General features: G+C 39.5%; 2 protein-coding genes across 2 annotated transcripts in view; both read right to left on the bottom strand.

The window, feature by feature from the left end:
- The window catches only part of tmem245 (transmembrane protein 245), a 189,094-nt gene that overhangs the window by 100,839 nt on the left and 71,265 nt on the right, over positions 1-16,990 (bottom strand). The gene's annotated exons all lie outside the window — the stretch shown is intronic.
- Positions 13,373-16,648, bottom strand: ino80c (INO80 complex subunit C). Its single transcript, XM_053326551.1, has 5 exons — positions 16,361-16,648; positions 14,391-14,528; positions 14,181-14,292; positions 13,716-13,783; positions 13,373-13,623 (listed from the first exon to the last, which is right to left on the bottom strand). The coding sequence occupies exons 1-5, from the start codon at positions 16,532-16,534 to the stop codon at positions 13,492-13,494; spliced, it is 624 nt and encodes a 207-aa protein (XP_053182526.1). The 5' UTR covers positions 16,535-16,648; the 3' UTR covers positions 13,373-13,491.

Raw genomic sequence — 16,990 nt, 5'->3', positions numbered from 1 at the left:
ACTGAGAAGTCTATTAGAGGACACATACAACATTAAAAAACACCTGTCACCCACCCAGCACGGTGCTGTTAAACCAGATATGCCACTGCTACACTTATACTAACAGTATGGCTATTCTAACAATGCTAGCCATGCTAATTAGCTGCTACCTACTATGCAGGTTGGCAGAAGGATATGTCATGGCTCCTTGTATCTGTGGGTTGCCGTCCCTGTTGGTGTCAGAGCCTCTGTGTGAGAAGCTTTGGTCGGAAAATATGTTTTTAAGACTTATTTTGTGGTTGCGCTCACTCTCAGTCCAACAAGGTACCAACATTTGGCACCAATTGATGTAACAATCTTACGAGTCCAGCAACCAACCCTAGTTTGCAAATTAACTTATAGACTGACATGCATAACCAGTCAGAAATATTATATATAACCACTGACATCCCCTAATTCATACAGACGCATTAAACAACTCCAACACCTACTTCTTTTTTTTCAGTAAGTAAAGGTATCACACAACAACTTTCTATTTCAGTTCAGTCCTTGTTTTGTACAGTAAGTGGAGCTCTCCATTGCCTGCAACTCTCCTCACTCTCCTCTCTGCCATCGGTGGTTCAGCTGTTGTTTCTCATTATAAAAACCACCTTATTGTGTTTCTTATTATCCCAAGCTGCTTCAAGCAACCAGTATACTCTGTGTGTGTGTGTGTGTGTGTGTGTGTGTGTGTGTGTGTGTGTGTGTGTGTGTGTGTGTGTGTGTGTGTGTGTGTGTGTGGACAGTAGCTGCCAAACGGAGTCTTTATTTGCCTCCAACCTTCTCTCTCTCGTTTTCTATTCAGGTGTTTGTCTCTTCTGTCCCCTCATTATAAAAACCACTGTATCCCTCCTCTCCCCGCTCTCTCCTTCCCATCTCTTTCTTTTCCCCCTCTGTCTTCTTCCCCTCTTTTCTCTATCTCCCACTCTCTCTCTCTCTCTCTCTCTCTCTCTCTCTCTCTCTCTCTCTCTCTCTCTCTTTTCTCTACCCTCCTCATTCCCCCTTTCTCTTTACCTTTCTCTCACTCATTATCCAACAGCTTGAAGCAACCAGTCAGCCATATGTGAGTGAAAACTGCCACCTCACACTGTTAGCTTTTATTATATTGAGTCTGCTCCTTGCCTTAAACTTTGCCCTAAACCTTTGGCTATTTCTGTTCTAACTAATTAACCGAGCAGCTCACAGCCAACATCCAGCATCCACCCATATGTGAATCTATCTCACAATTGTAGCTGGTTTGGAACTTGGGCTTAAAAAAATTGTAATGTGTGTTGTGGTTTTTCTTCTGTATAACTAATTAGCAAAGGAGCTCACCATCAACCATGTGTGAAGCTTGTTTGGTAGCCTTGTTGTTTGTACTAAAACCCTGATGGCCATAAGCTATCTCTCGCCTGTCTTTCATTAAAGGGTATTTGAAAATTTGCATTCTAACATTTGGTAATTATTTGATTTTTGGACTTTTCTTACAGCTGTGATAACCAACATGTATTCTTTATATTAACAATGTGTGTGAAAGAAATACTAGTGATGAAAAATGAATTATCACCGGACTCTACGGTTCTCTCAGCTCTACAGAGCATGTTAGCTTTAAGGCAGTAATTAACCAATATTTTTTAACAATTTACCAAATGTGTAATGTTAGAGGTGTTCCGTTGCCCTACAGAGAATTATCACCCAATTCTGATTCATCGCTTTAAAGTGAGTTTCAGCTCTTTGTTAAGTTGCTCCCCCTGCTCTCTTAGTGTAATTTTCAACCACAGCAGGCAGCTGTTTTCAGAGAAAAAGCTAAAAAAAAACCCACTGTATACTCCCTGCTCAGCACCACATGACAAACAGACACATTTAGCGACTAGCTGGTAAACATAGTCAAGAATTCATCAGCTGAACAGCCAGATATCTCCCTCTGGAGTTTATAGAGTTTAGAGGAGAGTGAATATTAGAATTACATTCATCAGGTGGCCAGAAACACCAAATGAGTCGTAATGTTGCTCCATAACTGCAGGATGTTTAAATAAGCAACTGTACTAGTGTTGGGTTCACAATCTGTTTCTGATGCCCCAAGTGACTAAAAATCAGATATTGCAGGTTTAAAGAGTATATTTAAAAGCAAACACATTAAAAAGTACCAGTTAAAAAAAAGTATGACAGTGACAGACAGCCTTTTCATACACAATACAAATATTAACTTATTAAATCTGTACATTGAAACCTTTCTCATCGGTGTCGTTTGTTGCAGTAGGCAGTTGTTTTCGGGTGCAAAATCTCTGATAAAACTGCACACTACCTGCCCAGCAACAAATGGCATAAAGACAAAGCAAGCAGCTTGGCTAACATAGTGGAAAATGTATTAGCTAAACACCTAGATGTTTCCCCCAGGAGTTGGTCGAGTTGGTTGAGTCCGAAAACAGAATTGAGAGTGAAAAATGGACTTTCATTTAAAGTGGACAAAAATATGGCTCCAAGTGAGCTGCCCAAGCAGTCCATTGACTTAGGTAGAAGACACTTTGAGCATCAGTTCTATTGTAGAACTGAAGGTGGGACTGGGAGGAACCGCCACAAGTATTTTCTCCAGTTGAGCTGAGGCTTGGGCTGTAAGCCAGGAAGAGCAGAGAACCAGGGCAAGGAGGCAATGCTGACAAGACGATACAAGGGTTTACAAGGGACAGGGTTAAGTGATGGAAAAAAACAGGCAACAACAGGTAAACTGGTAATGCATGAAAAAAATGCCTTGAAGGATAGACTAAGTGGTGCAAAGGCTACAATCTGAGAGGAACTGAGTATAGAGTTCTTGACTACCAAGATGAGGTAAAACTTGTATAGCTCTGACTCCAGCAGACCTGTCTCGACTCACATAAAAACAGACACATACATAGTTAGAGAAAGGAACAGACAAACAGGTCAGAAAGACAAAGGATCATGATCATTTCTCCTTTGATTGTAAGAAATTAAAACTGATAGCAAAAGGCTATATTACCCATGATCTTCAGCTGCTGTTGCTATGGAACAAAGGCTTTACAAAAGTAATTTATTTCTGATAAAGATTTTTATGTGTGTTCATTGAGTCAAACCCCTTCATTGTGACAATGCAAGAGCAATTGTTTAGTAAGTATAGAAGAAAATAGACTCCTGTCCTTGATTGTTCTTTCGTGCAGATTTGACAGTTTGTCCTCTGACAGAATCGCTTGATCGAAACTATAATTCGGTTCACTACCACCTAGGTTAACAAGATGATTCTATTTCTTAAACAAGCAAGTCAGCAGTCTTTGTAAAAGTCCTCTCTACAACCATGGATGTATGTCCACAACGATGACAACGCTATAATTCACTTCCTGTGTCCCAGAGGGTCGAGCGTGACTCGATCCAATCAGAAACCGTGCCAATTAGACGCCTCAACTGGCACTTAATTACCACTCTGAAGAGGCTGATGGGCCATTAATTAGCAGGTCATTAACGAGACTGATTGTTCATTAACAGCAGAGCATATTAGAGGAGATAAGACCCGATTGTAATGGACTCTGGTGGAGGAGAGAAAGGCTGAAGCTGTCTCCAATAGAATTAGGTGACCTGCTATGGCAGTCAAGACTGGGATAATAACGTTAGCAGTGGCCATTAACAGGGAATACCACTTAATTTTAATGTTGGAGTATGTCAGTCATATGGCTGAAGTCTGTGTTGGTGCACACGACCTCACCATAGATACACACCATCACCAAGCATCACCATGCAGGGAAGGTATCTAATTACCTTAGCCATAAACACAACAGACTATAGAAAAACATGTGACCAATGGATGGTATGAATGATGGATGGATTACATACCCTGTTTGAGCTGTGAAGGTCTCAACATTGATAAATGCGTCCACTATTACAACAAAAGGTAGTACTCTTTTTCCAAACCTTTGAAACATTGCCCACAACTCAGCTAACAGCTATTCAAACAAGTCTGGTGTGGTGCTCATTAATTTCTTCATCACAACTGTGGATTAGATCTAGATGTTGTTGTAATTTAACTTGCAGTGTTAGAACCTTTTTCTTCTTCATTGGACATAAAATGCACTTTGACTACTTTCTGTCAGTTTCAGTTTTTGTCAGACTTTGGATGGCAGTATTTTAAATATGAGGATGTATTGCTCCGTATGCTGATCTCTCCATCCATGCAAATGTTTATCTGTGAGGCTACTTTCCTCTTGTGATGTCTTTTGTCATGCTCATGCGTACCTGTAAACATGGTGAAACATGGAAAAATCTACAGTGGTCAACAAGGGCAAACACACTGAAGCTTAAGAAAAAAAACGCAAATAGGTACAACAGAAGCAAATTAAGAAATGTGCAGCACTTAGAGAACACGCTGCAAATACCAGAACACAACATAAAGAAAAGTGCAACACCGAAAAGGGATACTTAAGAAATATTCAATAATATCACTCTCCCCAAAATCACTTCGGCCATTAATGGTCTCCTGTTAGACAAAAAGGGGTTAATGAATACTATCTGAAGTATCTCCTTTTTGGTTTTTCCCTTTTTTGACAGTCCCTGCAGTTGAAAATAAGGTTGTAGTTTGTTGTCTTACCTTACTTTGAAAGGAAAGAGGTGTCATTGGTGTTTTAACAACATTTCACTTGTGAGTTATTGACGTGTTCAACACATTTACAGTAAGTGTCCTCTGGAAACACTTCCATTGTTATTTCTGTAATGTAGTGTGTTGTGGTATTTTCTTTTTGTTTCTTATTGTTGTCAAATTGATGAAGATGTTTTCTTAATTTGCTTGTGTTTTGTCTATTTGCATGTGTTTTCTTAAGTTGTAGCACATTTGTCCTTGGTGGTTACTGTGCATGCCACATAAAGGCAGCATCTGTGGTTCCATTCTGGCATACTGTAGGACCTGGTAAATCAAGCTTCTCTACTCCCCTACCCCTTTTACACTAACCAGGTTTCTGATTCCCTTTTTTTTGTGTGTGTGTTTTTTTACAAAAAAAACTCCACATGGTACCTCCAAGAAAATGCTACAGCAGCTTCTGCCTCCAATAAAAATGACGTTGGCAGGACAGATGCATCACTTGCTAATGAATTGTAAGGGCAAAATTGAAGTACAGATAAAAAGATTTGAAAAAGAGAAGTTAATAATTAATTTAGTGTTATCAAGGCTTTTATTCTTTCCCACATAGTTTATATGGTCGGGAAGTTTTAGGGGTTGGAAGCAGCATGTTTTCACACCAGGGGGCGTGTTGATGCAGTGAGCCTGAAGGTTTAGTTGTGGTTGTCCTGATCTATCTTGGCCTGGTCTGTGTCAGTCCGCTGTAGAGGTTCCCTGGGGAAGCAGTGTTCTAACATCTCTGACTCTTCATTTCACGCTTCATTTACCATCACACTCTCCCAAAACACTAACTGTGCATCTAAGAGTGTGTGTGTGTGTGTGTGTGTGTGAGTGAGTGTGTGCTTGGGGTCGTTCTTTCTCTCCACACATACTGTTAGTCTCATTCTTTCTCTTTAACATACAAACACACACATAGATGCAAAGTACACACACGTGTTTAAAAGGTAAATGATAGTGAACGGCAGGTCAGCTCATATCTGCTGGAGTCAATAGATACTGCATTGTTCTCCAAGGACATGCAGAGCATAATGTAGAGTGGACCCGAGTTCATGCATAGTGATATGGATGGATGGAAGGTATAAACACACACTGCAGACACACACACACACACACACACACACACACACACACACACACACACACACACACACACACACACACACACACACACACACACACACACACACACACTAAAAACTCTGTAACTGTTGTTTTACTTCCAAAGTCAATGCAATTACCTCCCCTTCTCTCTGCATTGTATCCAATGTATGAATATTGCTGGAAGACATGCAGTAAATGTGAGTATGTGTGTGTCTGTGTGAGAAGGGGGAGTAGTTATTGGAGACACTGTGGCTCATAAAGCCTCTGCAGCATCAATATAAACTTTCTCTACAGCTACAGGGTAGAAGAATTCACTGCAAGACGTTGCTTTTTATTTTCATTTTGCACAATGAGTTATTTTTGCAATTCATGAATAAAAATGTGAGTATTGATACTCCTGTTTATTTAATAATGTATGAATCACACAAGGCCCTGCAAAGAGTGGTTTGTTCATACAATAGGCGGTGCTCTGCGCTGACTGAAGGATATTTACACCAGACACTCCAGAAATAAGGCTAAGAGAATCGTCAAGGAGCCTAACCACCCGGTCAGGAAGAAGGTAGCGGATACACCAGGCCAGCTTCTGCCTTCAGGCCACTATCCCACCATCCCCCCACTTTCAGTCATACACATATATTTATAACTATTCCTATTCTATTTAAACTATTTTTAATGCACAAATTGGATGAACTGGCAGGATTACATTTCACTTTGATTGTACCTGGATAACATGTGACAAATAAACTTGAGTGATTACTTTACTCATTTATTGAATTCACTTAGGTTTTAAAAGCCAGAATTACACACTCCCAGGAAAAATGGGACATTCACAAGTTCATTCAAAGTCAGCCAAGATTATTTCCCCAGTCTGCAATTGAAATTCACACAACAGCCATCAGACAGTAAATTGGCTTTTGGAGTTGAGCTGGTGATAAAATATCAGGTCTGAGACACAGGTTCAAAGATACACACACAAACTCACACACACATCTGAAAGCACATAAATCCAGTCCTGACATGTAATAGCTTTTAAGCACAGTGAGGCATTGAGTTGCATCACCAGCAGCAGCTATCATTACACACACACACACACACACACACACACACACACACACACACACACACACCAGGGTAGGTAGGTATGAATAGATGGTGTGTCTCGGATTGGTGAGATTGGTTCCATCTGTCGTGGAGAGGGTTGCAGGGTCACATCCCTCCTATTACCTGTCCAATGACACTTTATTCACCTGAATGTAGGTGTGGAAGTGTGCAATGGATGGAGCAACAGATAGATAGATAGATAGATAGATAGATAGATAGATAGATAGATAGATAGATAGATAGATAGATAGATAGATAGATAGATAGATAGATAGATGAGGGAGAAAGAAGAATTAATGTTAATTTAATTTTTGTGGAAAAATCATGTCAGACAAAAAGTGATCATTTACAAGCACCTTCAGAAAAAGAATGTGGTACATGGCTTCCTCAATATGTGGTACAGTTAATCTGGTCAAGGTACTGTAATCCCATTCTGCCATATAGGGACACAGTTTCAGTCCAAACATCATTCATAAGATTTACTTTAAAGGTGTTTGCTACAGTAGATGGCAAGATTATTTTTCTGGCCTTTTCTGACACGTAGCCGATAAAATTGTCTTTTTAAATCCAATCAATAAAACATTTTCTAAAAGCCATACATTTAATAACTGTACACATTTAAAGTGCATGTAATACTCTGTTCCCAAAGACACACGGGGATTTCGACCTCAAACAAGCTAGCTGAGTTGACAGATAACGTGTTTCTTTCTGTTATTTGGTACACAAAACACACGATCACAACATGTGATCTCTACACAGGTCTGAGCAAGAACCTCCACCTCTGCAGAAACTGAGGATTTATGTGAGTGCTGGGCAAAGTGAGAAGACATGGGATGATACAAACATACCAGAAGAGAGAAACAGATAGAAAGATAGACTGACAGAAGTGTCATCAATCAAAGACCAAAGCAGAGTGTTAATCCTCCAGCCAACAGCGATAGGAGAAAAGCCAGGACAGGAGGGGGTGGGTAGGAGGGGACAGGACAGGAAAATGAAGAGAAGAAGAAGGACGGATAGATGAGCAGAGAGGAGACAGTGAATGTGGTCTGCTGAAGGACAATCATTGTCTATCAACATGAAGAATTACCTTTCTCTCCCACCCTTATGACCACATGTGAGCACACATACACACAATGAAGAACAAGTTGACCTGTGTGGTAACACTGATTGAATCTTCAGTGGGATTAACAGGGATTTAGCCTAGTGTAATGATATCTGAATGAGCTGATTAGCTATCTGATGACACTCTGCTGTTTGACCTCCACAGCCCAATAACAACTGGTAACTCATCACATTCGCTCACGGCTGAAATCAAACAGAGAGAGAGAGAAAGAAACTAATATGGAACTCCTCGCAGCACCGATCAGTGTTTTTTCTTTGTTAAATGAACCATGAAACTGTGTCACTATGTGGGCAGCCATGACATGATCAGTTATAGGTAAAAATCAGTTTTCATGTGGTCAACAAGACAGTGACAAATCACTCAAGCAGTGACACGGTATGTACAACCATGATAGTGTTGAAGGGCAAAGGCTTCCCAAGAAGGCAAAAATACAACAACAAAAACAGCTGCAAGCACAGATTACAGACAGCCACACACAGATGAAGAAATTGTGATGATGTGGACAGGAAAAGGGGCAGGAGAGGAGTTTCGTGGGAAATAGCTGCCTAAGCACAACTAGTGCTTGGGCCCCTATACAGTATGAAGAGGGGGGAATCTTTGCAGGAATACTTTGATATTTTGGGATATACACTCATTCACTTCCTTATTATATCAGAATGAGATCAGAAGATCAATACCATTCCCATGTCTGCAATATAAAGCTATAGAACCAGCATCCAGTTAATCTGTACAAAAACAGAGGAGTAAATCATGACAAGGGTGTGACACAGGGTTATGTACCAGACTATTTCTGTGGCCGGGTGCAGTAACTTCCCAGATCCCCCACTGGTTGCCTGGCAACCTCACAGTGAATACAAGAAGTAAGCATACTTTCCAACTGTTTCTTTAAAGCAAGAAGAAAACTGTTTCTTCAAGCTATATTTGCAGAGCCCATCATTAAACAACTGTAAGACCACAAAACTGTGGAAATATCTATCCACTGAACATTATACATTTGGGTTAGACTGTAAACTTGAAGTTTAACTTTAACTTTTTCCCTGGGGAGACATTTTCTCATGGGCCACACATGGAGTGGAAAGCAGAGGTGGAAAGTTCAAACAGACAGCAGAAATTGAAATAATGCATTAACAGGTAGTTCATTGCATGTCATATTTCCTGGTGTGTTTTGAATATAAGCTGCTATCTATGAATCTAAATAAGTAAATAAGGCAGATGTGTACTGACTATAATCCTCCCATCTCTTCTCTGAAAGCACACTGGCTCTCCTTCATAACCAACACAGAGGTTATGTCAGGTGAGGATTGTGGACTTTTTCCACATCTACCTGCACATTGCCAATAGCTGCAGAAAACACAAGACTAATGTGAACATCCAAATATTGTAAGGAACCTTTTTTCATTTTTCAGCTGTCCTAACAACACTTTAGCTGAAGAATTTTGCTTCAGTTCTCCTTTTTTATTTTTCTGAAAGCAAATCTGTGCAAAGAGGTTAGATACTGTGTGCTCAGTCCCTCCATTATTGACATGGAGCAGATTATTGTCAAATAAAGTTAAAATCTGATTATAGTGTAAAGTGTGTCAGCTAAAGTGAACTCTTGTCTTTGGCTCGGTGTCAAGTAACTACAAAACTGCTGTTTAAAGAAGTCCAAAGGCCAAGGTCTATGTATATTAAAGTGAATAACAGTGTGTATAAAATTTAAACAATTCAGTGTATCAGTTACTAGCACTCGACATCCCAATAGCTTCCACCATAAGCATTGTATCTCAACTACTGTAGCAACATAATTCACATACTGACTGTTGTGTCTTTGTTATCAGGGAATAAAGCAGTTCCCTACACTACTTCTGCTGTTCCAATAGGTCAGAAACATAAATATGAAGGTTCCCCTGCTGGCTCAGCATACACTGGAGTTGGTTTATCGATCAGCTTACCAGAGCTGCCAGTGCAGTGTGTTTCTCTGACCTGACATTTGAGGGTAGTTCTCGTGATTTTTTAAGAAGTAAGAGTTGTCAGTTGTCTCAGTAATGCGGCCTTCCACCAGCCTGTCATGTGGTCCAGACCTGTTTTCATATTGTAGGTCTAAAGTGTTGTAATGTTTTGTTTAATGTCTTTATAAAACTAGGATGAGAAAGTATAGCCTACCAATGGATTGTCAGTTGTGACAGCCTTTTCCCAGGGTATGATTTCACACTGAGCTATGCTGGACTGGACAAGTCATGCATCTGACCTGCTCATTCAGCAATGACAGCAAAACCACATGCTCTTATTGCTACAATATACATTTAATCCAATGACACGTGTGAGAAGCAGTCTGAGGGAAAAGTGCATGCAGTGGAAGAAAAAGAAAATATTTCATTATGGTCTGTCGACATTATACAGCGCCCTATCTCAATCATCACTGAAATGTGACAGTGACAAAAACCTGAGGGTAGGCAGGACATAAATGAACACCAAGATGGCATCAGTTGATATTCTGTGTCTCCTGAGTGTCACAGAAACTTGCCTGCAGAAGTTCAGCAAAGTCAACAGAAAACAAAATCAACAGAGGAGCCACTCGTTGATTTCAGCTGACAAGTTGGTGTGTGTATGTGTGTGTATGTGTGTGTGTGTGTGTGTGTGTGTGTCTGCTCTCTGGAAACAAACTTCCTGTATAGTACAGCAGGTGCGAAATCCTCCATCAAAGGAAGATGAGGCGTTTTATGCACACGACAATCAATTTCTTAATGATGGTTATTATATGATTGAGCTGTAGTCCTAAATTGCTTAGATCCATTTCCTGGCCCATACTAAAATTACTGATTGTCATCAGCCTGTTTAAATCAGTGTGCTTACATGCCCTCATGTTTTTATTATAGTTTATTATTGAAACTATATGGACTGTCAATACTCAGCCATTTTATGACAATGTATTTGTCAATTTAACAGTAGCATTTATTTTAATTATGATGTCAGTTATATTGATTTTTATTTATCCCATTCTCTTGATTTATGAGGGCATTTTATTAGTTGTTTTTTATGAACCACCTGCTGCTGCATGGAAGATGGTTAGAACTGTGATTGAATTTATACAAATTATTCTGCTTCAGTGCAAGTCAAATCAAAATTGGACACATTTATCTGTCATTACTGAATGGGAGGATGAGCAGATCTCTGGCGCACCCAGGTGGCGATGCAGCGTTACTGCTAAGACAGGCATTGCAGGATTATATTATATATTTCCATTTATTTTGGAGCAGGTAGACTCAGTTAGGCAGATATATACCTTATATATAGACTCATAAATGTGTATTTCACTTTTGCAAATTTAATGATTGCATGTATTCCTTAAACCCTTAACCCTAACCTTAAACCCTAATTGTGATTTTAAACACAGCCCCAAATTTAAACAGATAAATTAATGCTACTACAACGTACTTTATTGGGAAGAAAAACGGCAGAAATGCCCCCAAAATGTGGAAGCACACACACAGAAACACACTCTATTGGGTTGTGTGCTTGTGTAGCAGAAAGCCCCGGCACTGTTCATTAATCATGATGTTGAGGTTTTGATGCCACAGCAGGAATGGAAATGCTGGTCTGACTCTCACAGATATACTATATTGCCTTCATCAGCTTCACTGAAGTGTTGGAGTTGGGAGAAGTAACACTCAGGGCACAAGTAGTACTAGTCACCTGCAGAAATACAATGCTAAACTGGACCTGAAACCAGTTGCTGGTTTGTGCATAGTGAGGAATTTATTTCTCAAACACACAGAGACAACAACCCCAAACATAAAGCCAAACCTACAGGAGCTTTAAAAGAACACTTTTGTTTGAGTTGCCAAATCTGAATCCAGATCCAATTGAGAATTTGTGGCAAGATTCAGTGTTCCCATACAGCTAGACTGAGCTTGATTGCTTTGCAAATAATATTTCAGCATGCAAATATTTAAAGCTCATACAAACCTATCCACATACTATAGATTCAAGGCTTTAAATGCTTTAGTTAAAAGTTGAATATACATAATAATCACTTAGCTTGCTCATTTGGTGACTCATGCAGAGATTTGTTTTCACTTTGGCACATCCTTCTCTTGTTAGTCAGCCTAAAAAAAATTACTTGCATCCACTGCAATTATACTTCTAATTCAAAAATAAACTCTTGGTAACAGTACAGTAGCATAAACACATTTATTTATGTACCTCTGGAGTTGTGTTGCACTTGGCGATTAGAAGAAATTTCTGGGAATAAAGACTACTGGGCAGTGTTTATTCACAGAGCTTGTGTAAACTAAGCATCATGATTAGCTGAAGATATTTAGATTTCTTGATCTGCCTCACCAACTCAACAGGTCAGGACTCATAGCTCAGTGGTTAGAGCAGTAGACTCAGCTTTTCTCCTGAACCACACTGACTGTACTGGTGCTTTAATCCTTAGTATTTGCATAACAGAGATCACTCACATGAGAAATGCATTAGACCTCATTCATCAAGTTTGTGAAAATAGCGTAAAATATACCATGGAAATTATCCTGGACGCCTGCCATGTGTGATTAATGAGACATCCTCACTCTGCCAATGAGAGTGCAAATCATACATCAAATGCAACCATGGAATTAAAACCATGTGGAACCAATTCTGCATTTACATATGACACATACAAAATTAGGCCCGCTCACTGGAAGACTTGTCCGAGCTACATTTGCATAACTTACATGCACATAAGCCACTTGATATAAAAGAGAATTCAAGACACAGCTTCATAATCAAAGCAGATGCTGGTGTTTTTCAATTAAGGGACTCGTTATCAAAAATGTTTTATATACGGTCAAATTACAGGTTGTCATAGAAGCAAAACTCAGAAGTTCAGTTGTTTTTCTAACCGAGAAAACATATTTATACAAAGAAACATTTGACCTTTGCCATGACGTAGCCTTGTCATGTGAGAAAGAAACAAACTGAAATTTAAAAAAATGATGTTTGCTTTAATACATTTAAAAAATAGAACAGAGTTGATCTTAAATAAACAAAGTCCTTCCAAAAGCTTGCGTGAATCCTTTCTCTACCCTACTGATGGAATTAATAGTGATTTATGTGCTCTATGTAGGACAAAAAAGGCACTTAAACCACTGGAAACAGCTGTTCTACCACAGGGAGGTATTCAGCATTCTAGCTGGTAATTCCTGTATTCAGTACAGAAGAAAGATTCTGAGAAAATTATTTTAACAAATGAAAAAGAGAATATCCTGTTCCTGACTTTTGAATGAACTCAGTGCTAAAACTTTATGTCCCCTTAACGAATTATGTAAATGTCATTCAAAAAGTTTTACACTTGATCAAAAAGAGATAAATGTCACATTTAATTTATCATAGAGTCTTATTTGGACCTAGTAAAAACAGCAGTGCAAATATCTCTCAGTGGCCAGCCTGTGAGCTCCAGCAATTGTCCTTTCAGTGATTTTTACAAATTCAGTCTCTGCTCTCACAGTCTCCTGGCAGCCCAGACAGTTTCCAGCACTGCCATAAGTTCAGTTATGGTTTGAACCTGTTTCAGGTTTCAACCCTTGTTGAGTTGTCAGGGCACAATGCAAGTTGCCTTTCGGAGGGCCAGATAGCCCGTAACAACATCAGTGGGGAGGAGGCGGATGTAGGAGAACTCCTCTGAGGAGGTAAAGCGTAGTTTCGTCTGAGGGTCTGTGTAGTTTGCCTGGGAAAGGACGAATGGGATTACTCAGTGTGTGCTTTGTACTGTATGCTGATTCTTGTTCAATGACATTTTTTTGCAAAATGAATACTCACAGGGAGCCCAGAGATGTCAGAGTACTTTTTAGCTGGCTTCAAGGAGGGAGGAGCATCAATACTATAGTCTGTAAACACAGAGAGGTTATTCACTAAAGCAATGATCAGAATCACTTTATTATGATCATTCCTTCAATAAATGATACCAACATAGAGCAAGACTATGAAAGCCTCCATTTGCCTAAAACATTACATCACTGTAAATGCCTTAGTCATTTGATGCAACCTGGTATTCATAAGATATATATTTTAAGTTGGATGTCAGTAGAGTTAAATCACTTTAATGTAGTTTATAAGGTTTGATGCACAACATTTTTCATCCTGTTTCTGTATTTGAAGACAACATCATCAATTATGTGTCTCACATCATTTTACAATAATCTTACCTGTAGAAATGGGAGCTAATTGTTTAGAGCTAACATATGTACAACATGTATTAGGTAAAAATAAGAGACACAAACTCACAGTTTGGGTCATTAAGCTTCCAGGGTAAAGTACGTTCCAATGCCAGAATCTGTTTGAGATTCTTCCAGGTCCTGTTCTTCTTACCTGCGGCTGCTCCACCAATCCCAGAATGCTGCCAAGTTTGCGAGAGGGGAACAAAAGGAGGCAGAAATTAAGGGAGAAGCACACAAAGGTGTATAAACTTTAAAGCAGGTGAACGTAGACACTCACCATAAATGCAGGGTCTTTGAAGGGTGGAGGCTTTGCAGTCGACTCTGTGGTGGTGGTGATGCTAGTGGTGGTATTGGTTGGAGCGCTGTCTGTTGATCCCACTGCCTTCACTTCATCCACACTGTCTACTGCTGTTATCTGATGATGCAAGAAAGACAAAACTGCTTCAAACATAGAGTAATCACTTTTCAGCCAAGATATGTATGTTTTAAATGTTTTAAATCAAAGTCTACTGCACACAGTGTAAGCTTTTTTTACACCATGGCAGCCATTCAAAGGGTTTTTTTTTTATCATAGCTATAGCCTATTACATTAGGCTATATTATATTAACGAATAAATGAAAACAATAACATATGTTTTTCTGACTGCTGAGCTCAAGCAAAACTCCCGAGTTGGAAAACATGTTGGGTTACTATGACAGTGGGCTGTCAAGTATTTTTTAGTTTTTTTTTTAGTTTATTTATTTTTAAAAAAAGGGACAGTGTACATTCATGAACATTTCAAATTAAAATGTAAATGCACCGGAACTTGCTAAAATAGTTAGTTTTCATCCGTTGTCCCTTGGTAGGACAGAAGGAAAGAAAAAAATAATAAAGTAAAAAAAAGGAAAAATGAACAACAGAGTAACAGAGAAATTACAGTGCAGGTTAGTTATGGTTACAGTTTTGGTTATTTTTAATCCATCTCTTAAGTTTATTTTTAAAGGACAGATAACTGTTGCAATCTTTTACATCTGTAGGGAGAGTATTCCAGTAGTTAGAGGCGCGTACTGAGAAGACTATCTGTCCAAACGTACTGCACCTATACTGTATAACACAGTCTCCCCTGGTGACTGCTCTGGTTGCTCTGCCACTGCTGCTCTTCAGTTCTATAAACTCACTCAGAGGGGGAGGTGCTAGTCCATGTAGTATTTTAAATATGAGACAGGCATCCAAAAACTGTAAGAAGCTGTCAAATTTAAATAAGTTCTATTTTGTTAGTATATGGCAGTGGTGATAGTTGATATGTTTCTGGTCTAGTGTTTTTAAGGTCTGCTTATAGAGGGTCTCTATTGGTTTCAGAGTTGTTGTACTTGCTTGAGACCAGCTTGTGTAACAGTATGAGATGTGAGAAAAGATCAAAGTATGAGTCTGGCAGCCTCTGTAGTCAGGTAGGGCCTCACATGTCTAAAGTTAGCCAAGTTAAATTTAATAGTATTAACCACTTTTTTGACTTGTTTTTTAAAAGTTAAATTGCAATCCAAAATGATGCCAAGATATTTAAAATCAGATACAGCCATGAGCTTATGGCCTTCAATAAAAATATCAGGGTATCAGCTGCAACTACCTGCATTTTAAACAGTTTTAATATAGTCATTTTTATATTAATGCTTATTTGTTCTGTTTTTATATGTTTGAAAACATAACATAAAGCCTAGTTACTGTAAGTATCACTCTTTTTTTAATGTGATGACACTTAATGCAAAATGCATTAATCCCACAACACCCATGACCCATCATCATGGACACTGCAAATCCATACAAAGTTGTTCTGAGTGGTCATCTTTATCCTCTGATGAACCATTTCTATCCTGATGGGAGTGGTCTCTTCCAGAATGACAATACCCCGGGCCCCATGCCCCATCCATAGGGCACAAAGGGGTCACTGAATGGTTTAATGAGTATGAAAATAATGTGAATCATATGCTATGGTCTTCACAATCACCATATCTTAACCCAGTTAAACACGTATGGAAGATTTTAGACCGATGTGTTAGACAGCACTCTCCACCATCCCAACCATTGTCAAAAGGCCAAATGAGGGAGTATCTTTTGGAAGAATAATGTTCATCCCTCCGGTTGAGTTCACAGTCTGTAATCAAAGCCAAGGCTCATTGAAGCTGTTCTGGCTGCACGTGGTTGCCCAACAACTTATTAATACACTTGATGGTGATGTTACCTTTCATGTGTCACTGTATCTGTATACATACCTGTGTCTGTGTGGCCGGTGTCGCTGTCGGCTGTCCTTTCTTCTTCTTGCTGTTGCCGACTGTCTGCGCAGGGGCAGATACCGCCGGACTCCCGGGACGTTTCTTCCCTCTCTGAGCCGCAGCGTTGCCGGCAGCCGGCTGGCTCTTCGCGGTTATGGGGATCTGAGATGCCATCGGTGGATATTCCGCAGCAAAATGGTCTTATAATACGATGTAAATGCAGTCTTTTCACTGGACAGTTAGCATTAGCAGTCCTCCATCCATTGATGTATCCGTCTGGTTTGTAAACATAGCTTCACCCGGATATGGTATTATTTCACTTCCTGTGTCAGTAAGCGCTCTTCAAACCATCTTTTTTTAGTAATAACATTTCTTTTATTAGGGACCGAGCCGAAAGGCAAGAGGGCGAGGATTCCAGAGCAGTCCTGCCCTTGCCTGGAGCCAAGGACCATATTGTTTTTGTGTCGTTTTTTTTAAAATATTATTATTATTATTATTCTATGACACTTTGAGCCTCAATTTGACCCCCAAACCTGCTCGAGAATTCACCAAATTTGGGACGCACCTCAGGTCTGGCGAAAAATTCGATAAAACGGAAAAACAAACAACGTCAAGCTCTCTCACGCCACC

Source organism: Scomber japonicus, chromosome 10 (genome assembly GCF_027409825.1).
Source record: "Scomber japonicus isolate fScoJap1 chromosome 10, fScoJap1.pri, whole genome shotgun sequence".
NCBI lineage: Eukaryota > Metazoa > Chordata > Actinopteri > Scombriformes > Scombridae > Scomber > Scomber japonicus.
Note: the sequence above shows the minus strand (reverse complement) of the source record. Positions and strands in the feature narration are given on the sequence as shown.

What these genes read in the sequence shown, in the direction of transcription:
- ino80c (XM_053326551.1), bottom strand. Translation starts at nt 16,534, where the DNA reads ATGGCATCTCAGATCCCCATAACCGCGAAGAGCCAGCCGGCTGCCGGC. An exon ending in CACCGGCCACACAGACACAG is followed by an intron (nt 14,529 to 16,360) that starts GTATGTATACAG and finishes TTGCATCATCAG; the next exon opens with ATAACAGCAGTAGACAGTGT. An exon ending in TCAAAGACCCTGCATTTATG is followed by an intron (nt 14,293 to 14,390) that starts GTGAGTGTCTAC and finishes CAAACTTGGCAG; the next exon opens with CATTCTGGGATTGGTGGAGC.